Genomic DNA, 26,731 nt, shown 5'->3' on the forward strand with positions numbered 1-26,731 from the left:
TAAATTTATAGTTACTTAGCATCCATGTTCAGACATCCTTTAATCATATGATATTAAAATGTAAGGCATGTATTAAGATCTAAAATCGACAAGTCATATTCAGCAAATTACATATAATGTTAATATGACTGCAGATTATCTTGCTTTATGAACAGTAAATTAATGTTAAATCAGGATTCAGTTATTTTTATTATGTGTGTGTGCATGTGTATAATTCTTCTGCATGTGGATTAGTGTATTTTTATTCTTAAAAAAATAAATGGATATGTCTTGGAAGGGGAAAAAATGACCTGCATTTTCTATCCTGTACTATATTTGATTGAGTACTTTGTATTAACAGTATAATGGTTTTAAAAATGTACAGAATTCTAGATACCTCAAAAATGAGACAAATGATAGGTACTAGTGTTTCTAATGTCATGTTTCCTTTTGAAAATGTAGCTCCATTTTCACTATCAATATCTAAATAAAAGGTCGAAAGAGAATGCACCAAACCAGACCTTTTAAACAATTGGGAAATGATGCTAACTGTTGCCAATCGGTTACAGGAGTGAAAATCAGATCTGAGTGTTTGGATTTAGAAAGGCAGCTCAGATTCTCTTTCTAATTTCTGCTTTGACAAGAGTTGCAGTCAGGCAGCTAAAATAAATGATCTTGAGGTGGAAGTGTTCCAAAAACCTCTCCATTATACTCATATGAAATAAAATATTCTCTCTGTACTCTAATATACACATATATGCATATATATTTAAATTTAGAGACAAGGAAGTTCTATCTCAAAGTTCTTTCATCCATTAAGTGGGGATAATAATATAGACAGTTCATAAATTTGTTGTGATCTCTTATTACTGATCACAATAGGATCTACTTAATGAGACCTCCTGGCCTGTTACCCTTTCTCTGAAAGTCTCGAATTAGGTGAAAATGAAGAGAGTTCCTAAGGAGGCATGGAGGACGTGAATCTCGGGTCAGGCTCACACTGCTTTCAAAGTAGCAGGAAAGGTGGGCAATAATTCATTTTGTTAGCAAGGATATTTATGGAAGGAAGAAGCTGTAAGTTGTGGTCTTAAAAATTTATCTTTTGGGGCACCTGGCTGGCTTAGTTGGTAGAGCATGTGACTCTTGATCTTGGGGTCGTAAGTTCAAGTCCCACGTTGGAGGTAGAGTTTACATAAAAAAAAGTAAAAAAATTATCTTTTAGTTTTATATTAACTAGATGACCCTGTCAAAAAAATGGACTTTTTTAGATCCCCTAAAATATGTTATATGTTTATTATGCTATGAACAAATGCATTTAGTAAGTATTTATACACCTTCTAAATTGTGCTAGGATCCTAACAAAAATAGGCAGAGTTCTTCCCTTCAAGGATTAATTGTCAAGTGTGGAGACTGACGTCAATAAAATCAGAGCAGACAGAAAGTTTAGGTAGAAGAGAGAAGTATCATACAATTTTTTTGATCTTCCTGAGAATTCCAGTGAATTCCAACTGATCCTGTGTTGCTGAATTTCAGTTGATTCTGATTACTCTTCTGGTGTTCAGTATTTAGATTATTCCAAATTTTGCTCTTTTACAATAGAGCTGAAAAAATTGGATAAACAAGAATGTACTGTAAAAAGGATAAATGAAAATGTTTAAAATGTTTCAGAACACAGGATGAAATAAAGTTAGTAGTGATTAAAAATGTAACAGTGACTGGGAGATATTTCTTATTCGACAGATACTTTTCTTGGCCCAATTGTCATTGGACCAAAGTGTTTTCCATCAAATTTCTTTCAGCAGGTTTGTTTTTAGGTACATATGAAGTCAAAAGGAAAGGATGAGGGAGAATGATGGGCTGATAAAGCAGGAGTCAGAATATGAGCCAATAATGATTTGTAGTGTTATCTGTCTGGACACTTTAAAAGACTCTAGGGCAGTTCTCTTAAAGTGGATTAACAATTATTAAAACTATTGGGTTGTTTTTTTTCTTTTTTTGGTTCATTAATTATTAGTCTAGGAAAAGCCCTAAATTTCATTCATTTTCACAGTTATAGGAAATAAAGATATTGTTTGGTTTATACAAAAATATTCATAGTACCTGAAAATATATAGACTGTCTCCAAAACAAATCAAGATTTATTATTACTCATTTTTGTTGATATGGAATAAAAAAAAAGTCCACATAATGTTTTTTTGGCTAACTTAAAAAATGAACAAACACCACCAAAACCTATTATTTGTATTCCAGTTCTTAGGAATTGAATGGTATTAGCTGATTTTGAAAGGCTGCTTTTTAGATCTAATGGGATCTTATTTTAACTCACTGTCTGATAGCAAATAACCTAAGATTTTATCATCTGTGCTGTGTTTGGTGGTATTAGTTTCTTTACATGGAGTTTTAAAGGGCTGATATCATTATATGTTCTTGTGTTTGATAGCCTTGTAAGTCATTTCCCTCTGCATAAATTAAATACATATATTTTGAGATCCTAATGAGCAAAGGATTTTACTAGCCGACAAAGAATGTATTATTTTCTATTTTAGGTATGCATGAAAATTAAGATTACTCATGTTTTTTTAATTTAGAAAATATCTTGCATTTACCTGCTGCCTGCCTAAGCCATTTAGGGAAGCTTACCATGAAAATAAGTATTATAAAAATTAGTAAATAAGGGGTATACGTGCATATATACATGATATTTATTCAGTGTATAATGTTGTTAAAGTCAGTTCTATTTTATGATCATGGTAATCGCACACCAGGCAATAACCATTTTCTCCAGTGATTAACGTACCACCATTGAGTTTTTAGAAGGTTGTTTTCTTAATTTGACTGTCTAGGAAGCATTTTCCCTGTTGAAAAACAGGTGTAAACATCAATACCCAAGATAAGAGAGTGAGCTCCTACTGTTTTCTGATGTCTCCAGTGTTGAGAATCCAGCAGGTTCAAGTCTGAGAATTGAGGAGGGCTAATTTATCAGAAGTAAAAGACTAGAAAATTTTTGGTGTGACTCAAAAGACTTTAGCTGAGAGAATGACAGGAAGCCTTTTAACAGCAAAATAATCTGTCAAACACTTTGACTATATAGGGACTATGGGGCAAACATGTGAAATCAAACCCCAGCACAGTAATTACAGGTAATTTGTGAACTGTTTCTCCTTTCCTCGCTGTGTAAATTATATGCCTATCCACTTGAGACAAGATTTGACTTTTTGAGAATCTTACTGAGGCTCTATAGCTTGACACTGGCTACATTGTTTCAGTGTTTCCTCCGCTACTCTTCAAATTTTCAGCCAGTTTTGAGTGAAAGGAAGATTTTGGTGTAAAATTCTAAGTTATTCTTTCTGTTTGTTATGTTTTCTGTATTGGAATCTAGCGTTAACTTTCGGCAACTTTTACTAATCATGGATTAGGGGTTGAATATTATGGCTCAAGTCTATGTTCAATCACCTCTCCTATGTATGCCAAATAAAATAAATCCTAAACCTTTCAGAATATTGGGTTCCATTTTAGTTGACTCAATACTTGTTAAAGACTCCTAGGTACTGCAAAATTGTTAGAAGGCGTTACCAGCTAATCAGGGTAAGAATTGCAAGACTCTAAGCTGCACATTAACATCATTTGTGAGAAAAAGAAAAGCAAAGTAATAATAATAACAATTAGCTTCTTTTTTTATTTGTTTGTTTCTAAAGATTGCTGTCATCTTATTTCCTACCATTAAGTTTTCCTAAAAGAAAAAAAATCAAAGAGCATTTAACATGCATATACTCATCCATCATTAACATTTCTTTAATCTTATATAGTGGTGTTATTTGTGTTTATTTCTGTTGTGTTTTTTCTTTGTTTACTTCTTTGACAAAGCATGTCTTTTTGTTTGTTTGTTTTACCTATTTGTATTTTGCTACTGCATGTCACACTTTTTAAATGACTCAGTGAACAAATGAATTCTTGTCATTTTAAATTTCACTCTACATGTTACAAACAATCTGCTTATTCTCAAACATCGCTCCCAAGTGTTTGCTTTGCGTGGGAACAGGAAAAAGAAGTGAACAAAAAAATGACAAGAACCATGTGGTACAGCCAGCTTTGTGCCTGATAATCTGTGTAAGCCTGTTAAAGTTAAACCTAAATAAGACCTATGTATTTATAATTTGAATCTTTTGTTTGCATGATATGATTTTGTTTTATATTTTGTTTTTTTCCACTCACCAGATGTTCCCAACACTTTGCTTCCCACTACTATCATCCCCTCCCTTACCACTGTAAGGGTCACAACCACTGTAGCCATAACAACCAGCCCAACCACATCTGCAACAACCAGCAGCGTAAGAGGTACAGTATGCTTCTTTGTTATGGCCTGGAAAACACATTAAATGAAGCTTTAAGGGTTTTTTTAAAGGGTAGAAAAATTGAGATCCGATTTTACTTAATTATAAGAAGTAATTAAGTCACCTAAATTGCTATCAGTTAGGGTTATTGGAATAGAATATGAGGCAAGATGGTACATTTTAACTTTTTTAGTGCCACTTATAACTATTACGAAAATATTCCAGAATATAGGTTAAAAATATATGGAGCAAACACTGAGCAAGTTTAAATGTGAACATGGTACACTTTTTTTTTTTCTTTTTGTCTTGCCTTATAAATATAAGCAAAGAAATAAAGTGTTCAAGGTTGAAAAGGTAGCTTTTGCTTTTTAAAGATCTTTGTTTAATGTTAATGACTTATTCTTCTGCCACTGGATTAAAAGTATCCACAGTGTTGAATGTGTTCTAAAAATTGGCATAATTCATGGGATCGTTAGAAACTATTCATCACATAGAACTTTTAAGTAAATATTCAACGAGTCATCCTAAAGGGATTCTCTGAGTAGATCTATTTAGTCTACTAACAGAATGTTCTAAAAACGAATATTGATAAAGTTGTCCAGGACGATAGGAATTCATTTGGCTCTGTGAGTAATTTCTGGTATTGGTTTATTAATAAATATTTTTGCTTTAAGGAAAGCAACCTTGAAGAAATAGAATTAATCTTTAAAGGCAAAAAATAATTGCATTATGGTTCGGAAATATTAAAAAAGCTTTCCTGAGCAGTCATTAAGTGGTTAGTAGGTGATGAAGAAATTAAAAAAATTGCGAGTGCATTATAGGAAACAGATTTTAAACTTAATTTTTGCATAAGCAATGTTCAAAGAGAATTTGTCCTATTAAGTTTGTCTTTTTGTATTTATACATGTTTTGTGTCATGTTGGCTATACTAATATGTGTTAAACTTAACAATTTAACTTGAAATCATGGGGACTTTACATTAATATATGTTAATTAAATTTGGACTAAGTACTGGGCTTAACATTATTTTCCTTCACTTGTAAAGATTGTTCAGTTAGACTATTAAACTGAGTTGCTAGCTTTAATGTAACAGTTATCATAATATTTTTCTCTTGCTTCTGAAAAATATCTGATATTAGATAATTATTAATGTTTATTAATCATGTCAACTCTATTATATGATATATGATTGATAACTGAAGTTTGATGATAGTAGCTATAAGATTTTCTCAAAAAGTCCTATGTTTATATTAGTATTATTAAGTGAACTGTATTTGAGCTAAATCTATAAATGAGAAGAATTTAAAGATCTTTCTCATAACAATTTATATGGGAATGGGGGAAAGTAATAAAAATGAAAAAAGGTAAAAAAATGCTTTGTGATATTATATGAAATGAAAGATACCTAAATTTTTACTGTGCTTCAATTTATCATTTTTCCAAAGATTTTTAACAAATAACAATTTAAGTGAAATGCAATTAGTGCATACTAACAAAATCCTGTGATAATATTAAGTTCTGACTGTAAAGACAGATCACTTTGATGGAAAAGGATAGTGACGTTGACTTGATTTTTTTTTTGAAGACCTACTTATAACAAAAAAAATTTCCTAATTGTCAATTATTCCTTCTTTCTTCAAAAACATTTATTGAGGACTTGCTATATATATGGGGTCATGCCAGACGGTGCCATTATGGAAATTAAACATGTTGTATCTAAAATCACTAGCAATTAAATTAATGCATTCTTCCTAAGTAACCAGTGTCTGTGCTTAATGAAGGAAAAGTATTCATACCCTTTCTGAGCATATATATGTATACACACACCTCTTAGAATAAAATAAGAGAAAAATGTTTTATTTCGAAGTGAGGTGTTTAATAACATTTTATATTTGTTCACATGCATCTTAAGTGGAATCTTACTTATTGCATCTGAAGCAGCCTGTTAAAATGAAATAAATTTTCTACTTTTTCTAGTAAATTCACTTTTTACAGGTTTCCTAAAATGTTCTGTGAACTTTATAATATAGACTTTAAAAGTGGTAAAGAATTAATCTTTTCTGCAGAGGAACATACAAATGTCAGAGAAGCCACACACCATTCCCTGTTACTTTTACTTAACAATTGGAAGATATTTTTCAAAAGGCACCAAAATATGTGGAAATAAAAATGTATTTTAGAAGTTAGGCCCTTCATAGTAGTTATTTTGTATAGAAAAAAAAATGGCAGCAATAACATTAAATGTTAGTCTAATGCCTACTTTTCTCTCCCATCTTCAACAAACCACCGGGGGCTGGGAAAAGCCACCAAGCGCACCTGTATCGTTAATGTTCTAGTCCATATTTGAGGGAGTGGAAGACTCAGTCAGTACATAAACATTGTTATGAATTATTTTATATATTTATCTGTTTCATTTCCATTTTCATTTACTAGAATGTGCATTTCATCAGAGCTAGGACTTCTTTAATTTTTAATTAGAGTACAGTTGACATACAATGTTATGTTAGTTTCAGGTGTACAGCATAGTGATTTGACAAGTTTATACATTATTCTGTGCTCACCACAAGTGGGCCGCCATCTGTCACCATACAGCACTGTTACAATATCATTGACTATATTCCTCATGCTGTGCCTTTTACTACCGTGACTTATTCATTCCATAACTAGGAAGCCTGAATCTCCCACTCCCCTTCACCCATTTTGCCCACCCACTAACCCCCTTCCCCTTTGGTAATCATCAGTTTGTTCTATGTATTTGTAGGTCTGATTCTGCTTTTCGTTTGTTTTATTCATTTCCTTTTTTTTAGATTCCACATATGAATGAAATCGTATGGTATTTATCTTTCTCAGTCTGACTTATTTCACTTAGCATAAAACCCTCTAGGTCTATCTCTGTTGTTGCCAGTGACACAATCTCATCCTTTTTTATGGCTGAGTAATATTCATGTGCATATGTACGTTTGTGTGTGTACATGTGTTACACTACATCTTCCTTATCCATTCATCTGTCAGTGGACGCTTAAGTTGTTTCCATATCCTGGATATTGTAAATAATGCTGCAGTAAACATAGGGGTGCATATTTTTTTTTAAGATTTTATTTATTTGTATGACAGAGACATATTTCTTTTTGAATAAGTGTTTTCATTTTATTTGGGCAAATACCCACTAGTGGAATTATTGGATCATATGGTATTTCTATCTCTAATTTTTTGAGGAAGCTCTGGGGTGCCTGGGTGACTCAGTTGATTAAGGGTCTAACTCTTGATTTCTGCTCAGGTCATATCCAGGCCGTGAGATGGAGCCCCACGTCGGGCTCAGCACTGGGCTTGGAGCCTGCTTAAGATTCTCTCGTTCCCTCTTCCTCTGCCCCTCCCCCCATGCTCTTTCTCTCAAAAAAAAAAAAAAAGTAATCATTTTTTTGAAGAAGCTCTATACTAGTTTTCACATTGTTGTGAATTTTGTACTCTCTTTTTTAAGTTGTATGGTATTTCTTTGTGTATTGCCTATTAGAACTTTCATATGCAATTATTCTTTGAATGCAATTCATTTACTTATAAATTAGTAAAAGACATTTCAAAATTATGGTTAAAAAAGGATTATAATAAGAATGTATTGCCTAGGGGTGCCTGGGTGGTTCAGTCATTAAGCATCTGCCTTCGGCTCAGATCATGATCCCAGAGTCCTGGGATCGAGCCCTGTGTCGGGCTCCCTGCTCTGCGGGAAGCCTGCTTCTCCCTCTCCCACCCTGCTTGTATTCCCTCCCTCGCTGTGTCTCTGTCAGATAAATAAATAAAATCTTAAAAAAAAAAAGAATGTATTGCCCAAGAAAAGGTGAGAACTAAAGAGAACTCAATATTTTCATCTTGCAGATTTTTGTTTGTTTGTTTCATCCTTTTCATTCAATAATCTAAAGTAAAGTAACTATATTTGATTTTATGAGGTTTAAATGTTATTTCTTCAAATTTCATAAACCATAACATTTACCTACCTGTCTATATATTTAATAAGTGTCTGCAAATAAATCACCCTTCATGTCTCCATCTACACTCTTTCACTGCTACTAAGTTTCCCATCCTCAGATATGATAAACAAACAATTTAAAATACATTTAAAGAATCACACCTGTGGCTGTATTAGAAATCAAGGTGAAACAGAACAAAAGAATCTCCTCAAATCATCAGCCACAACTTTGAGAATTTTCACATCTCTTCAGCTTATATGTAAAATGCGTTTCTGTTAGGAGGAAGAGGAGCCTCTATACTAGTTTATACTAGTATATATGTATACACTCTATACATATATGTGTATACTCTATACATATATATGCATATACTATTATATATGTATATACTCTATACATTCCATTCCATATGGAATGAAAGCTAGCAATTAGCACTATCTTGTTACAAATAGAAGTGTCAAGACATGGAGACGCCAGCAAACTTGAGCAGTTCTGGGCAAGATGGAAAAAAAATGTGCTCTAGAGGCATTTTTGGGTGTGAGTACAAGGTCTTGGACAATGAATCAAATTGAGCCTCAGCATTTTTATCAGAAAAATGAGAAACACTTGATAGAAGCACTTAATTCCCAGGTTGTCTTGAGGATCAGATAATATCTAAAGCTCTGGAAACATAATCAGCACTCAGTGTATAATAGGATTATTTTTCAGTTCTTTTTAGTAAAACAAATGTGTTTATCTATAGTTGTATCATGCAATTACTGAAATTTTATATATATATATAACTTGGCAAAGTTTTTTTGGTGTTAGTGTACTGATTACTTTTAAGCCCAATTTTTATTGATTGTATGGAAAATTAGATAAAATGTTACTAGGGCATATAGAATTTATCTATCCATGAGTATAGCAATAGTTTATACACTTACTCTGGATTTATATTATATACCTAAAACCTGAACATTTTATAGATCTCTTAAATTTTTTTTCATTACAAAAGACCATTGCTACAAGACATTTTAATTTCTACTTTTGGAAATTGCAGGGTTTTTTTAAGTCTAGTGGCCTGATTAACCCTATCATTCAATTCACATGGCATACATATACTCTCACAAATGTTTCTAGTGTGTTTTTTTTGGATCACTGTGATAAATGTTAATGAGTTAAATATGACCATTTATGAAATGCTTCCAAATGATCTGATGTGATTTCTGATATTAATATTATTTTAGCATGGTGTGTTTAGTTTGAAAATCTTTTTCATTTTGATCATGTCATAGAGCTTTAATTTCATAACTATGTCATACTGTAGGAATCCTTAGCAGTATCCTCACTTTATACAGATAACAATATAAAGGTATTGAAAATTTAAAAAAATATATATATGAGACAATGACATGTATCAGTGGTTATGTCTATCATATTTTTAAAATTAGTATTCATAAGTGGGGGGCACCTGGGTGGCTCAGTCGTTAAGCAGCTGCCTTCGGCTCAGGTCATGATCCCAGGGTCCTGGGATCGAGTCCCTCATCGGGCTCCCTGTTCCATGGGAAGCCTGCTTCTCCCTCTCCCACTCCCCCTGCTTGTGTTCCTGCTCTCACTATCTCTGTCTCTCTCAAATAAATAAATAAAATATTTAAAATAAAATAAAATAAAATAAAATTAGTATTCATAAGTGAATATTTTATATTTATCAAGACAGAAAACTTCTAAGCTCCTAGTTGCTGTTTCTGGCTCTGCAAAATTGTTAATGTCTTTCAAATACAAAAATGAGATGATAGATATAAACAGAAGATGTAAAACATCTGATATACTTCCTGTTAAATACTAAAAGTCTGTTCAGAGACTTTATGCATTTCAATACCTCAAATAGGGAAACATAATTCCAAACTTGATGATGAAATTATTTATATAGTCTAACTTTGTAAACATCTAAATGAACTATTAATTCAAATATAGATTTGGGTTTACATTAGACTTTGAAATGGCAAAAATAATTTTATACTAATAAAATTACATCATTTGTCTAGTAATCTTAACCAATTTATTAATTATAATGAGGCTAATTGCAATGGGACCTTATTTCAGCATGGCATTGCAAAACAAAAACAAAGGATGTCTTTTAAAAATTTAAGAACTTGACCATTATCAAACTATCTACTAGAGTAATAATGACCAAACTCACAAAATTTAAAGATGGGTACTGTTGCATTGATTGTAGCCTATTGATAGTAATGCTTTCAGATAGGAATGTCTGAACCACTGTCCTGGATCGGCCCCTAATACTTGTAGGAGCCCCCACAGACATTAACTCCACCGGGGCCAATGTTGTGGCTGGACTAGCCCTTGTGGTTCTTATTATGAGCTCAGGATGCATTTTAGCAAGAAACCATCAGAAACTTTGAGAGACAAGATTTATTACTTAGTTCCTGGAAGACAACACAATGAGATCACAAACATAAAGAGAGAGAGCATGCATGGACCTGGCGCTCTGCCTTTATTAGAGTGTCTAAATGTTTTGGAGGATCACTAATTGGTGAATTTGAAGCCTAAGAGTGGGAATGAGGGCACTGGAAGGAAGAAGTGGGGTTACTCAAAGTAGTCAGGTACCTAAGGTACCCATGGGTTTCTGAAAGAGGAAATTTCACAGGTGGGGCAGCCTAATTCCTTATCTTGTTGGTTGGCTAGCAGCTTTATCCTACTGCAGGCAATATGTTTATTCAAGGTGGATGTCTTTTGAAATAGATACCTCGAGGGGACACCTGGGTAGCTCAGTCCATCAAATGTTGGCTCAAGTCATGATCCCAGTATCCTGGGATAGAGCCCCGAGTGGGGCTGCCTGTTCAGCAGGGAGTCCCCTTGTCCCTCTCCCTCTGCCCCTCTCTCTCACAGGCTCTCTCTCTCTCACTCTCTCTCTCTCAAATAAACAAATAAACAAATAAATAAAAATCTTAAAAAAAAGAAAGAAAAAAGAAATGGATACCTTGACAATCAAAAGCTTAATGTCAGGCTCTTCCACTGAAGGTTCTCAATTCTTCACTATTAAATAGCATGCTTATTTTGTTACTTATGTTTAAAAATGTAATATTAAGTGAAATATTTTAAATCATCCATATAGAATAGAAGAAATTTTAGCATACATCATAGCTCTTTTAGCCCATATGCCGCCATCGTACTTTTAAATCATGTGAATGACGTAAAACTTAAGTTATTTAAATGTAAATGAAGTTAGGAACCTGTTTGACCATTAAGTATAATCCTAAAATATTGCTGTCTAAAAGATCTTAATAAATACTTTGTTCTCTAAAAATTTCTTGAAGTAATCTAAGTGACTTGTAAAAACAAAATTCATTAACACAAAGTTAAACTCTAGCAAATTAAAAAAAAAAAAATTGCTGAACTATTTACTTTGTGCCAGCATAGAGAAATTGAGACAAATTATAAAATTCCACACATATTTAATTTGGTCATTTTTAATGAACTACAGTGGCCTAAAATGCTGATTATGAAATAGTATTTTTGTATGCAGATTTCTTTGATTGTTGTTTCCTTTCTCTGGCTTCAAAATACAATAAACTAAAGTAAAATAAACACAATATGCATACATGTGTCCTCCAAACTGCTGTCTGAAGCATCTATTTAATTACATCAGGTTTGAAAGCAATAATGAGGGGCGGTTGGGTGGCTTAGTCGTTAAGTTTCTGCCTTTGGCTCAGGTCATGATCTCAGTGTCCTGGGATTGAGCCCTGCATCGGGCTCCCTGCTCAGCGGGAGGCCTGCTTCTCCCTCTCCCACTCCCCCTGCCTGTGTCCCCTCTCTCACTGTGTCTCTCTCTGTCAAATAAATAAATAACATCTTCAAAAAAAATAAAAAATAATAAAAGCAATAATGATCTGACCTATGCTTCTAGTCTCTATTTCCTTTTATCAAAAAAGTCTAGTCTATCTTTATTTTATCTTTATTTGGTTTTATTAATGTGTCACCTCCTTCCCTTTTTGGTGTAGATACTTTAAACAATTGAATACAAGATCATAAGCATTTAACAGAATAAAAGAAAAAGCCAGCACCAAGAAAGAATAAATGGAGTAAAAACGTTATAGGTCTAAGTTAGTCACTATGAATGCACTCAAATAGAGCATTTGCAATGGTAAAATGTATCATCTAGACACAGTTAAATCCCAAAGTGTGCAAATCAAGAAGTTGTTTATGAGCTTGTATTATGAGTGTTTAGCTATTAAAAATGTTTCTGGTTTTATTGGTGGTAATAAAACACAATTTGCATGGTGTTGTGAGCTTTTAAAAATTAAGTGTCAATATGTTGGGGTTTTTTCACTTGGCAAAAATTAATAATTCAGTCTCCAGGTGGCCCATATAGAGAGACCTGCTTATCTACAAAAAGACAGGTTTCCACATTTAAGCTGTAAGTGTAGCTAAATTTCCATTAGTCTTTTTAAAAACAACAATTATTATATGAAGTTGATGCAGTTTTAAAATTAAATATTAAAACATAGCTTATAATGAAAATAGGCTACTAAAAATGTTTCTTACTTAGAAAGAGCAAGCAACACATATGGTTCATAGCTGAGGGCACGTTCAACCTTGCTACAAGTACTGTGTTGCTAATGCTGAAGGGAGGGACTACAGGCTGCACATGGGAGGGAATGCTGACTGGAGGTCCCATCTCTTAGCTATGGACCCACACATTTCAATAATGGCAGTGTTTCAGTTTAGGTTATTCCAAGATAGCATAGAATGCTGAAGTCATTTTTTTGTATTCTAGTAGATCTTATTTGGAACACGAATACATAACACTTGTATATAACCACTTCCAAAACTCAACAAAGCATTTGACTCTCACTTGTATGAAGATGAACTCTAGCAAAACTTGAAAATCCTTCAATATTTAGCTATTTCTTTATAGCATTTGGGAAATAGTTGAGGAAAACCAGTGTTCTTATTTTCTTTCCAATATGACCTATTAAGGGAAGCAGTACACTTATGCTCTACTCTATTTTCTAAGGGCACTCTTGTGGTTTGTGCAATTGAAAACATCAAACATTTTTAAGAGTTTCATTTTAAGCTTGTTTATTTCTTTGGCTTAGGTTAATTTAAACAGAAATCTTTGTTCCATTAGTTTATATTTCTTCTAAGTAAACAGTTTTACTAATACTGTTTTTACTTCCGTAAATGTAGGAGTGTCTTAATTGATTTTATGGTAATAATCCTAGATTTTATATAATCTAATAACATACACATTTCCTGTGAAACAACATCTAAGAAAGAAAAGAAAATGTTCCCTAGTAGACTATGTGCCATTTTCTGGGATTCATCTTTATATAATGATATGCATATACATACAGATAATAAATTTAAAATTTTCCATATTTATGATATTCCAGAAAGCACATCACTTATAAGATACAGACTTCATCACTTATTATTAGGGTGATGATCTGTTTTATATGTTAAAAGCTTAGCCTTCATATAAGAATAAATGTATTTCCAGAACATCTCTAAAATTATTTTTAAAATCATTAATAAACTAAACTGGTTGTATCTTTCTTACTAACCAACGAATTAAATTTATGAGCTGTGCCTTTGAAGCTGAAAAGATTGCTGGCACTGCCCTTGCTTCTTTGACACTCCACATGAAACACAGTTAATAACCTCCTGGGTTAGCTTGGTGAAACACCGAAGTGATACTAATTATACCAACTTTGGGATAGAAGGTGACCTTGACTTCCGCTGGAACTTTCTGCCAGGACAATAAATAAGTACAAATGCCATAAAGCATGACTTCTGAGAAGGGTCTAATACAATCTATTAACTCTGGGAAGTTCGTGGAATTACAATAAGTGCTTGAATAATTGTAATATTTTAAAACATCTCTTGCTTCAATAATACAGTAGTTTCTTTTTTTTTTTATTTCTCTAGATTTCAAATAATCTCCCATTAGCTTTCTGTACTCATTTAAATTAGCAGTGGCCAGAAAATTAAATGCTACTTGATGCTAAGTGTGTATAAGGTGATTGCAAGCAAAGAGACAGATTTTTCTGAATGACTTCTCGAATATGTCTATAATATTTATACAGTTTTAGTATCAGAACTGCTCTATGCTAAAGCTGAGATAACACTGACTTTTAAGGGAAAAGATGTCTATAAAATGATTAAGAAAAATGACTAAGAACATAGTATTGTCCCAGTAGGTACACAGGCTTAAACTATTGCAAGAAAACCTATCAAGGCCAATAATTTGTACCAGTTTCACAGTTAAAACCTTGAGTTCATTAGTTTTAAAAAGGGTCAACAAAGTTACTATAAATGCTAACAGGTTAATAAGACCAGAAATCAAACTTTTTTTTTTTACCACTATTGTTTAAAGAATTACATTAGTGTAAAGGGAATTCTGCTCAAAGTGTTCAGTATAATAAGTGGAAATATGTAATTTAAGTCCAGTTATTCTTCATTTTAGAAAAAAAAAAAAAGAGAGATGAACTCAAATAGTCCCAGGGCTATTTTATTTAACTCACTAGTAAGCAAAGAATGCTGATCAATGAGTATTTAAATAGAGAAAGAAAAAGCAATTTAATATGAGGAACTACAATAGATTCATTGAGAAACATACTTTTTTGAAAGTGAACCACATTTGATGTCTAAGAACTAGATTGTACAATGAAAAGCAGGAGGTTCTTCTGGAGTAGTCTGTGTTAAACTGGGTAAGTTGCAATGGTCTTTTTTTTTTTTAAGATTTTTATTTATTTATTTGAGAGAGAGAATGAGAGACAGAGAGCATGAGAGGGAGGAAGGTCAGAGGGAGAAGCAGACTCCCTGCCAAGCAGGGAGCCCAATGCGGGACTCGATCCCGGGACTCCAGGAGTCAAAGGCAGTCGCTTAACCAACTGAGCCACCCAGGCGCCCTGGGTAAGTTGCAATGGTCTTAACAAAATTATTTTTTCTTTTTCCTTGAAGTCACTTTCTTTAAATATTGACTATAAACTTTTTATGTCCCTAGTTTAGATAGTGTGTTACTCAGAATATCAGCAGGAATTGATGGCAGTCTCAAAAGAGTGTAATAAAAGAGTTTTTAATGAGGAGACTTTCACAGAAATACGGACAGAGTTTGGGAAGCTAATAGGGGATGTAGAGGCACAAGAGAACTCTCAACAGCCAGGTGCTATGATCAGCAGTGGACCTGAAGGGCCATAGGAAGTGAACAGGGTTATTCTAGTTAGAGAAGAAGGGAGCAGGAGGGGGAGAATGAAGGGGGGGGAATCAGAGGGGGAGACGAACCATGAGAGACGATGGACTCTGAGAAACAAACTGAGGGTTGCTGGAGTGGGGGGTGGGGTGGGAGGGATGGGGTGACTGGGTGATAGACACTGGGGAGGGTATGTGCTCTGGTAAGCGCTGTGAATTGTGTAAGACTGTTGAATCTCAGATCTGTACCTCTGAAACAAATAATGCAATATATGTTAAGAAAAAAAAAAAGAAGAAGAAGAAGGTAGCGGGAGGGGAAGAATGAAGCGGGGGAAATCGGAGGGGGAGACGAACCATGAGAGAGGAGGGACTTTGAGAAACAAACAGGGTTCTAGAAGGGAGGGGGTGGGAGGATGGGTTAGCCTGGTGGTGGGTATTGAGGAGGGCACGTTCTGCATGGAGCACTGGGTGTCATGCACAAACAATGAATCATGGAACACTACATCTAAAACTAATGATGTAATGTATGGGGACTAACATAACAATAAAAATTAAAAAAAAAAAAAAAAAAAAAAAGAGCAGTGGCCAAAGAGGGACCCAGCCAGTATCCAAACCTCGGTGAGGTGGAGACACTGGGAGAGGAGGGATCAATATCGGACCACTTTCTTCTCCTGTCTTCCAATATCTTTCCATTAATCCAATTCCAAGGAAATCAGAGGTCAAGGAATCTGTGTGGAGCAGTGCTGAGAAGTCAGGCTCCCAGAGCACAGAGCAAGGCAAAAACGGGTGGAGGGTGGACTTGGGGACCAAAAGGAAAATGAACAGCAGAGACACATGGGTGTAGAATGTTATCTAATTGGTTTACAATATGTTGTATAATTTGTTCACTCTGGGCAATAGCTGTCAGATTTTATTTTAGTTTTGGATTTTTCTCATAAATATACTTATCACAAGTCTGTAATAGAACACTAGTCATGAAGCTAGTAATGGTGATAAAATAGCAGCCATCCAATTCACCTTAATATATAATTTCCCTTTCCAGGCTACCATTGGGAAGAGACAAACACTCTCAATGTAGAGAGCAGGATAAGAAGTTTGGTAGGGCTGGCATTGTTGTGAGATATAAAAAAATGTAAAAAAAAAATCTATTCTTATTTAAATAACTTACTTTCCAAGAGGAAACCATTTTGAATCTCAGTATGCGGAATACCCATTTAATTCATTGAGTAATGAGAGATTCCTCATTTGAAATATTCTCAAATCTACTTGCATAGATGCAAACTGTTTTATTTGAATTAAGTGCTTTCAAAAACTTGGTTACAGGGGGTAGGGGGGAGCTCTAAAAATGAGTTAGCTGTAAGTTAATAATACACTGATACAGATTATGTATTATTAACTTTCTATTAAAAGAAATTTAGTGTCACATAGACAAATAATTTTCAGTCTGGAGATAATAGCTTTTCAGAAAAGAAAATCATTTTCTTGAGAGAAGATTTTAGAAGCAGCAATCACAGTCTCTAATATATTACATGATATTGCTGCCTTTGATGTTGTTAAGTATGTGCACTTTATTAATTCAGTGAAGTTGGCAGATAAGAAACTTGTAAAGTAAGAACAATTCAGCTTGTTTTCACTCTGAAGTTAACTGTCTCTGGTACAGCTTGTGCCCCGTGGCATTTTACCACTGACAGGCCAGAAAATTTTGTTGAGAGTAGGATATTAGAATCGTTTTTAAAGCACTAAGTATAACAGTCTAATTTTTCTGGTGTTTCTAGGTATCCTATCCCCTCGTTCTGAGAGTTAGCTGGAAATTGAGCTCTGTATCTCAAAATGCTCTTTTAGGGAACTGAAAATAAATTCTCATATACTTTTCTCTTAGACCTACCAGGTTAAAGACAGACATATTCCATCTTAAATCCATGTCAAAAGAAAAGAATGTGCAAATTAGAAGGAAGTCCTAATGGTTCATTTTCCTATTTCATTTTCATATTTCTAATTCCTCTATTTAATATTTGGCAATATATCAATGTAGGATTTTTCCATGACAGTGTATAATGTGAACTTTTTAAGTAACTTTTAAATTAAACAGTGCTTTAGTAAAAAGTAAAAATAGTATATAACACAGTCTAAATGTATAGTTGTGTTTCACTGGGTTAACAACAAATACCATATATATATATACAAAACATATAGACTCAGCTTGAGACAGTGAAATTAATTGTTGGAAGCAGGATATTTTGGTTTTATCTTGATTTGGCCTCTTGACATATGATCTTAGGCAAGGCAATTCATCTCTCTTTACCCAAGAGGCTATGTGAATTCCAAGGTGTTTCTCAATTCTTGAATTCTATGAAATATGATCTGCATATCTGAGCCTTTCATCAAGATTTCAGAGACCAGCATAGTTTCTAGTGTTTTTCAATCAGAACTTGGGGATTGATTGAAATAATTTCTTTAACATAATTCTATACTTCCAAACTTCATTTAGGTTTGAATGTTCTGAAAGCTAAAAAATTAAAATGAATTATTAGATTCTGACCACAATATATGGCTTTTTGGTCACTGTTTCCTAGCCATATGCCCACCAAAAGGTTATTTATACTATCTGTAAAATTTCTAACCTCACATTAAGGTGGTGAAATAAATATTGAGTTCCAGCTGTGGTGTTCGTAAAACTAATGCAAATGGCCCATTTTCATAGTTCCATAATTAAGTCCAAAGTCTCTGTTGATCAAACACTTTGTAGCCAAAGTCCACAGTTTACACACACTTTCTGATACTATTTTCTCTTAGGATTTAAGACTGATCTATTTGTATTGGACTAAAATGGTTATAGAATAAAATGGTGGAGAGCATGGCCTCTGCTGGACTCATATTATCTGGGCTCTTCTTTTCATTTTGCCACACTTGAGTTTTGTGACCTTCCTTAAACTATGCCTCAGTCTCCTGATCTAAAAAATTCAGATAATAATAATAGCATCAACCTTATAATGTCATTTTTGAAACTAAATATTTCTATGCATTGAACTTAAAAAAGGCTTGCTTGGGGAGCCTGACTGGCGCAGTCTGTGGAGTATCTGACTCTTGTTTTTGGCTCAGGTTGTGATCTCAATGGTCCTGGGATTGAGCCACCCCAGGGGCTCCGTGATCATCAGGGAGTCTGCCTGAAGATTCTCTCCCTGTGCCCCTACCCCTATTCATGTGCTTGCTCTCTCTCTCGCTCTCTCTCTCTCTCTCAAATAAATAAATCTGTTAAAGAATGCCTTGCTTACGGTAACTCATGTTACTGTAGTTATGTTAACTTTTATAATAATTATTAACAATTTACTTAAAATTAACCATATAAAAACATAGGATAAAAATTAGTGTTCTTTTCTGGCTATCAATGAGATTAACTACAAACTGCTAGGTGAAGGCTGCAATGTGTGGTACATACACTACCTTTGAAGTCATATAAGTATTCTTCAAAATCTGGAACTTCAGGGTTTCTGTTATGTGATTTAAAGTGAGTAGGATAAAAGAGTTTCATTGCAGGCGCCTGGGTGGCTCAGATGGTTAAGCTTCTGCCTTCGGCTCAGGTCATGATCCCAGGGTCCTGGGATCGAGTCCCGCATCGGGCTCCCTGCTCGGCGGGGAGCCTGCTTCTCCCTCTGCCTCTCTCTCTCTCTGTCTCTTATGAATAAATAAATAAAATCTTTAAAAAAAAAAAGAGTTTCATTGCATTTTTTAATCAATTAGGTCTATTATCAAATAAGTCAGAAATATTTTTAAACTAAAGTAATATCTTTTATAACTTTTTTTTTTTTTTTTTTTTTTTTTTACCAAATATTAACACATTTAAACAGTCTTGAGTAACAGAATTATCTAGTTTGGAGACCAGGTGCATGACATGCAAGTTATACTGCTGTTTCTGTTTCTCCAGCTCTAAAATGTTGATATTCATTTACGTATAAGAGGTATTCTAAGCATGAAAACAAGTATTCAAATTTTCTGTTGTCGTAATATGGGTGGTTTTCTAAATATGGAGTGGCTATTATTAGAAAATACATTGAAGGTATTTCATTAATCATTTTAAAAAATTGGGTTTTTTTAATAACCATTTTTAGCATATTTTAATTAGTGCAACTTAATATTTACCTTTGACATATTGACCTAATGAAGCCACTTACTCAGCTTAAAACTGCTCATTACTAAATTCAGTTAATTAAACTATATTTAAACTCCTCCAATAAAGTAAAGAACTCTGTGAAATGTTTGAGAAATTATCTAAATACATTCAAGATTTAGCAGACTTATTTCTCATTGATTAGTTAAGTTTCAAAATTTTTAGCTTCTTAATATAAAAATTTCTCCATATGTCTCATTTTAAACAAGTTCATCAAAAATAAATTAGATGAAAAATAGTAAGCAAAATGAAGGAAAAAATGTGTTCCTTGTTCATGCTCTTGAGATACATTTTATTTGAAATGTATAGCATATATTATGTATAAATATATAGTATAATGTTTATACAAAAATATTTTATGTGAAATCCTATTTTGCATTTTCTTTCTTTTGTATCATGATTATCTTACTGTGTCATTTATTATAATTCCACATCTCTTGATGTTTTCCTGAGCTTAAATGACCTTCTTCAAATATGAAAGGGCTAATATAAAAGAATCATTTTATTTCTCCAAATTTATAAGAATTATAAGTTTAATAATAATAAAATATTTTGCATTTATTCAGCATCAGTTTAACTGCAGTGGAACATTAAAATATAGATAAGCTTATGTTCCCAAGTATATATTCCAAATATAAGCAGACAATAATTATTGTAATTTTTTATTTTTTAAATTTTTATTTATTTATTTATTTATTAAAGATTTTATTTATTTATTTGACAGAGAGAGAGATAGCGAGAGCAGGAACACAAGCAGGGGGAGTGGGAGAGGGAGAAGCAGGCTTCCCGCCGAACAGGGAGCCCGATGTGGGACTCGATCCCAGGACCCTGGGATCATGACCTGAGCCGAAGGCAGACGCTTAACGACTGAGCCACCCAGGCGCCCTAATTATTGTAATTTTTTAAAGCCCAAGATAATTGAGATATCCAATGAACATTTTGGTAAAATAGAGTTTTACCTATTCACTCAGTGGATTAATTTAATCAAAACTTCATATTTTTATAAGATCTAAATGTCTCAGAATTCACTATTCAAAATGTGACAAAACATACCTATTTTGAAAAGTTATTTTTTAAAAGTCACACCGGTAATGATTTAAAGATAAAATGAGAGGTCTCTGCATTATTACAATGATGAAAAATGGTATAAATGATCTTCTACCTAATATTAAATCATTCAAATTAAAACTTTATTCTTGCTTAAGTGATACACAAGATAACATAACAATATATTTATCTTATGCTAAGTTTATTAGCCACAATATCCCTGAATGATTTTTACATTTATTTAAAAATTTAAAAAGAGTAGTAGAATCATAGAATGATAGAAACAACCTTCAGAGCAATGCAGCCTACGTACTCCTTCATTTTCTAGGTAAGGAAATTGAATCCCAGAGAAAAGAAGAGATTTATGACCATACACCGTGTGATGCTATAACCAGGCCTAAAACCATAATCTTTTGAATCACATTTTTTCCCACAATAACCCATGATAGATACTATTTTCCTATAGACAGAGACATTGGTTGACAATTTCTAATATAAATCTAGTTCAAATTTCATGACTTTAGAAGAGGAGATAGAAGACAAAATTTTATGTTATAAAATATTATAAGATCTCATTCATAGGAAATATCTTAATATGTAAAACAGAATTAGGGGAAATCAAAATTTGAGAATTTATGTTTTCAAACAATGCCACTAAAAATCATTGATTATTAAACCTGGAAAGGCTTTTCAAGGTTAAAAGTTCCCACTTCATTTTGCTGATGATCACTTAGCTAGCTTCAAAATTAGAACTAAAATTCACAAACACATAATTCTATTTCCTACACTATGTTTATTTCCAAATAGTACAACAGTTAATTTAGGAAGTCAAAGCAGGAAAAACAATATATAAACTCTAAATATTTTTGTTGAAATACCTCTAAATGGGCAGATGTCTTTCTAATATTCTTTTAGTAATACATAGACAACAGGCTCAATCTGGTTAAAACATTGCTATTCTGAAATATTGTGGGAAACTTTGTAATTCTCCTTCATAAAATTATCAAATATATCTTACTCTTTATTTTCTACATGTTCCTACCCTAGCCTGATGGGGAAACTCATTTTTTAAGTCTGAAGAATAGTTATTTGGATTAGTTATTTTATTGACTTTTTTAAACATCTAGTTTTAGCAAATCGTTAACTGAGTCTTAAACCAAGATAAAGGATTTCTAATTTTAATACCTCTGAAAATCCTGTCTTTATACTTCTTGGTCATTCTTACTATTTCAATAACTTTTTCTCCTACCCCATCCTAGCCCTGCAAGCCTTATCTAATTATCAGAAGTGCTAAGTGATATATTGGTCAGTGTGGAGCTGTAGTTGTTTTGTCTTCCTTCCATAAATGACTTCTCTGGAATCTCTCCAAGGTCAAGGCTGTCACTTTCTTTTTTTCCATGCAGTTTGGCTTTACAATGAAAGGTTTTGTTTAAATTATACCTCAAGATTTAGGTGTTCAAAAACTAAGGGAATCACTTTGAAAGTTTGGTCTATGAGACACAAAGAAAATAAAGCAACATATTCGAGTAAAGAATTAATTTAAGCTTCCAGAATGAACTCTTAATGAAAACTCATTATATTATTTGCATAACTATAACTTAATTTTTAAATTAAAATCATTAACTTTAACAACATCTCCTTGATTGTTTATGCATAATCTATAAACTAGGGGTCATAATTTTGAATGTGGGAGCAGTTTGGAAATTATAAAGTACTACAAATATATGTTTCTTATCACTGTTCTAGTTTTTCAAACCTTTCCTCAAACTTCTACTGGAGAGGAATCAATTATTTTTTTTAATTGGGAAATGAAAAATATCAATATTCTAAAAAAAAAACCATGTCTCGGGGCGCCTGGGTGGCTCAGTCGTAAAGCGTCTGCCTTCAGCTCAGGTCATGATCCCAGGGTCCGGGGATCCAGCCCCGCATCAGGCTCCCTGCTCAGCAGGAAGCCTGCTTCTCCCTCTCCCACTCCCCCTGCTTGTGTTCCCTCTCTCACTGTGTCTCTCTGTCAAATAAATAAATCTTTAAAAAAAAAAAAAAAACATGTCTTTTAAAAAATGGGCTATTTATAAAATTTGGTCAATTGAATTTTACTCCACTACAATTTGGTTAACATTAGAAGTTATTTGTGTAGTTGTGTAGTTATGACAGAATAATGTAAAATGGAGAGAAGGTGATGTTTTCACATTCCTTAAACAGTTCATCTTTAGTGTTTTTTTTTTTTTTTCTTTTCACATACTTTTAGGGAGTCTTTCTTGCCTTTAGCAGATAAGGTGAACATGTCATGTAGGAGAACAAGCTGACTTTGGAGCAGGACCTTAATAGAGATACAACTTTAAATAGTCACCAAATTCCACGATCTAGTCTTCATTTTGGTTATTAGGAAAATTAATATGTCAATGAATCCAATGAGATTGGTCTCTTAGAAGAAACAAATATATCATTTACCATTAGTTCATTCTGTAAATATGTATTTAAACCTTTATTTTTCACTAAGCATTCAGTATGATAAGCAGCATACATAGTTACTAGGCTAATGAAAAAGGAGGGGAGTAGAAACACATCGAAATTTCCAGGGAAGATTTCTTTATTGCACGAATAATTATCATTTACTTCTATCAGGCATTATGGCAAACCCTGGGAGTAGATAAAGAACAAAATAGATAAAGTCAATGCCTTCATGGGAAGTAGAGAGAAATGCTATGTAAAATATGTACAGAATCTTGTAATTTGCTCTAGAAGGTCATCACAGGGGACCTTCATAAAGTAGTGATATTTGCTAGATATGAAGGACGTGCAAGACGTGAAGTTGGAGAATGGAGAGTTGGGGAGTAGGAAGGAGCATTTTGGAAACAGGAAATAGCAAGTGCAAAGATCCTGAGGTGAAAAGAAGTTTGGCCATTCAAAAATCCAAAAGAATGCAGATTGTCTCATAAATGGTATGAAAGTATATAGTATTAGATCCTGCAGAACCCTAAACTTACTTTAAGTATTTGAGCTAATATCATAAAAGTAATTGAAGAAAAAAGAAAGGAAGACAGAAAAATGAAGGAAGGAAGGAAGGAAGGAAGGAAGGAAGGAAGGAAGGAAGGAAGGAAAGGAAGGAAGGGAGGGAGGAAGGATTGAAGGAAGGGAGGAAGAAAAAAAGAAACTCTGTTTTTAGGCAAAATAATACTATAATCTGATTTATACTTAGAAGTAGACTTCTGGCTGCCTAGGAGAAAATGTATGAGATGGGCAGCAGGGGATGGTGGGAGAAAAGTTAGGAAGCTATAGAAATAATTCTGGTGAGAGATGATATGGTTTAGACTGGGGTGTTAGTCCTACTGACAGAAAATTGGAATAATTAAAATTAGCCTGTAAAATCCACAGCTTTCCTGATTTTATGGTTATGTGGACTAATGAAAAAGAATATATCACAAGTGTCTGTTTTACCAAATTCACTGGATGGTAGTGCCATTCACTGTAGAAGTAGAATTATGAGTTTATTTTGAACATATTGAGCTTGTTATGCATTTGATATCTCCTTTATTATTGAATAGATAGTTGAATATACAGATCTATAGCTCAGACTTGTCACTGTTGTTTAGAATTGGTGAAACTCAAGCTTGAGATCGTTCAGGGAGAGTATATAATGTACAGTCATCAACTGAATTTGTAGCAGTGCAGATTTACAATGTTTTCTGATTTATTTTCAGATTTCTGAATAGCCCAGATTTTAAATGGATATACAGATCCTATGACTGGAGAAGAAATGGCATTGTGATTAGGCAAGGGTCGTGGAGAGAAAAGATCAAGTGTTCTAGGGAGTGATCGCCTTTTATCTGAAAAGGAGAATAATGGACTAGCAAACACGGATGAACTTAATAAGAAAAGCAGAGAGTGAGAGCAAAGGAGTATAAGATCTAAAACCAAAGTTTTTTTTTTCTTTTTTTTTCCAGATGAAAGTTTGTTAAATTTAAAAGTTCTGTGATGGAAAACTTCTAGGTGATCCAAGTAGTTCACCCAACTACTCTAATGTCAGAATGAGAAAGGTTTTTAAATGACCAAACAATGATTAAACAAGAATTTAATATTTAATAGTAGGATATAGACATGTGGAGCTATGAATTTAGAAGCCTTCAGTACATATAGTTGTAGATTGATGGATGTCTCTTTCATTTGGATATTGGAATTTCCCAGGGTTATCATAGGATTTAGGTTGGAGAATAAAATTGTGAACCTGATAGAAAAATTGGTCAAGAAAATTGGAAGATTTATCAGTGAGCTGGGAATAGGTATGAGTGAATGGTAGAATGAGCCACCAAGAAGTTGATAAAGAATCTAAAATATCGATGGGACTTGGATTCCTCATTCAATACGGAGCACTTCCTTCTTAATGTCAAAGTACCTGGGAAATTAATTATTAATTATTATTCACATGATGCAGAGTAAGGAGATGTATAGCATAAGGGGTAAATTTCATCAAGCCTATATCTGCCTGATGAGCTGCTTATACCCTTCCACAGCTTACACCCTTTGAATAAGCAAACCCCATGAGTCCACAAGAATCAATATCACTCTCTATTAAAGCTCTGAATTAACATGTAAGTTTCTTATTCTTTGAGCTTCCTTTTCGTTAATGCCATTTTGACAGTATGCTATCTGTTAATACATTACTTTCACTGAGTGGAAAGTTTTGTTAATTGTATGGTTTCTTAAGTAAATCTGGTTCCATTGTGCCTCCTGGAGGTGATACAAAGGTCACTTTGACTCATGTCCGGTTGTGAAAGTCCTCACTCACCCACTTAGAGGTCATCCTTCACAGCTGCATGATCTCCAGGCTCTCTTCACCCCTGCACATCAGATTCTCCTGGGGAACTTTCTAAAATTAAGTTTCCTTAACTGTTTTTAACACTACCAGTAGAGATTCTGATACATAGGTCTAAGGTTGACTAATAGTATCCATGTTTTAAAGCTCCCTGGAGCAGAAAAATTTAGAAACTGCTGGTTCAAAGTTGGTTCATAAATGGGACATTTAAAATTGTGTTTTAAAGTTTCTTATTTCTCAGAGTTTAGGTTTCCATTAAATTTTACTAATACCCTCTTCTCATCTGGATCTATTCCTTACCTTTCTAATTATTAGTTGTCATTAAATTTATAGTGATATAATTACTTAGTGTGAAAAATGAAATGTTACCTGAAAACAAAAGGTTTAAAGCAATATAATAAATTATTCTTTATTTTATCCCTCCTCTATCTCGGACCATTGTGAAAAGATAATCCTTTATTTACCTTAAGGGCATTTATTTAGTGAGCAGTATTAGAAGTTAGAGATAGGATCTCCCTTCTTGGCAGAGGGCAAAATTACTGTCTAGTTTAATAATGATAGGGCAAATAGGAGACATGGGGCAGGTTTTCTTGTGGTCCATTATAAAAGATTGGGTATCTCTAACCTCAAGGGTTCCTCAGCTGATGGAAACCTACTGTGTGCAGAAGAATACACTAATCCACTTCTTGTTGCTCCCATGGAAATTGAAATGCAAGGGAAACCAAAGCAAACTAAAGCTCATGCTAGTTGCTCTATGGTAATAAATTACTTTGTCTCTAAACCGGGATTCTCATATTTCCTGCCATCAGCTATGAAGCTGTGGCAGGTTAACTTGTTAGCTTGCAAGCAGAGTAAAATTTGAGAACATTCACAATTCTTGACACAGCTGTAGTTAAAAACAAAAAAAAGTTTATCTCATTGAATGTCTGTGATTATAGTATTACTGTGAGTATAATGAGGTAATAAATATAGTGTTTAGAATAATGCTTGTTATATATGGGATAATAATTTCATAAAATGTAATCTATTAATAGTACTAGTATTAGTAGCTATAGAAACACCTCCACTGTCTACATCACTTACAGATACATGTCATAAAGATACTAAAACTTCATATCTTAAATAACAAATCCCAACTTAAAACTCTGTCACATTAAATTAGGGACAAACTCAAGTGACTACTGGAATTATTTAGGTAAAATAGTAAGGACTATGCCAGAGTGGAGAGAAAAAATTCTTGAGA

The 26,731-nt window shown here is 33.4% G+C and overlaps 1 protein-coding gene across 3 annotated transcripts in view; it reads left to right on the forward strand.

The window, feature by feature from the left end:
* CADM2 (cell adhesion molecule 2) overlaps nt 1–26,731 on the forward strand; it is a 1,086,372-nt gene that overhangs the window by 1,008,317 nt on the left and 51,324 nt on the right. For 2 of the 3 annotated variants that reach the window (XM_064580279.1, XM_045902679.3), the window contains exon 8: nt 4,195–4,314. The exons of the other annotated variant lie outside the window; for it this stretch is intronic. In XM_064580279.1, the coding sequence (XP_064436349.1) occupies nt 4,195–4,314 (120 nt within the window). The remainder of the gene's footprint in view (nt 1–4,194; nt 4,315–26,731) is intronic. 3 annotated transcript variants of the gene reach the window in all.

Source organism: Mirounga angustirostris, unplaced genomic scaffold (assembly GCF_029215605.1).
Source record: "Mirounga angustirostris isolate CCGP_5_RB_7025 unplaced genomic scaffold, mMirAng1.0.hap1 SCAF_1, whole genome shotgun sequence".
Lineage (NCBI taxonomy): Eukaryota > Metazoa > Chordata > Mammalia > Carnivora > Phocidae > Mirounga > Mirounga angustirostris.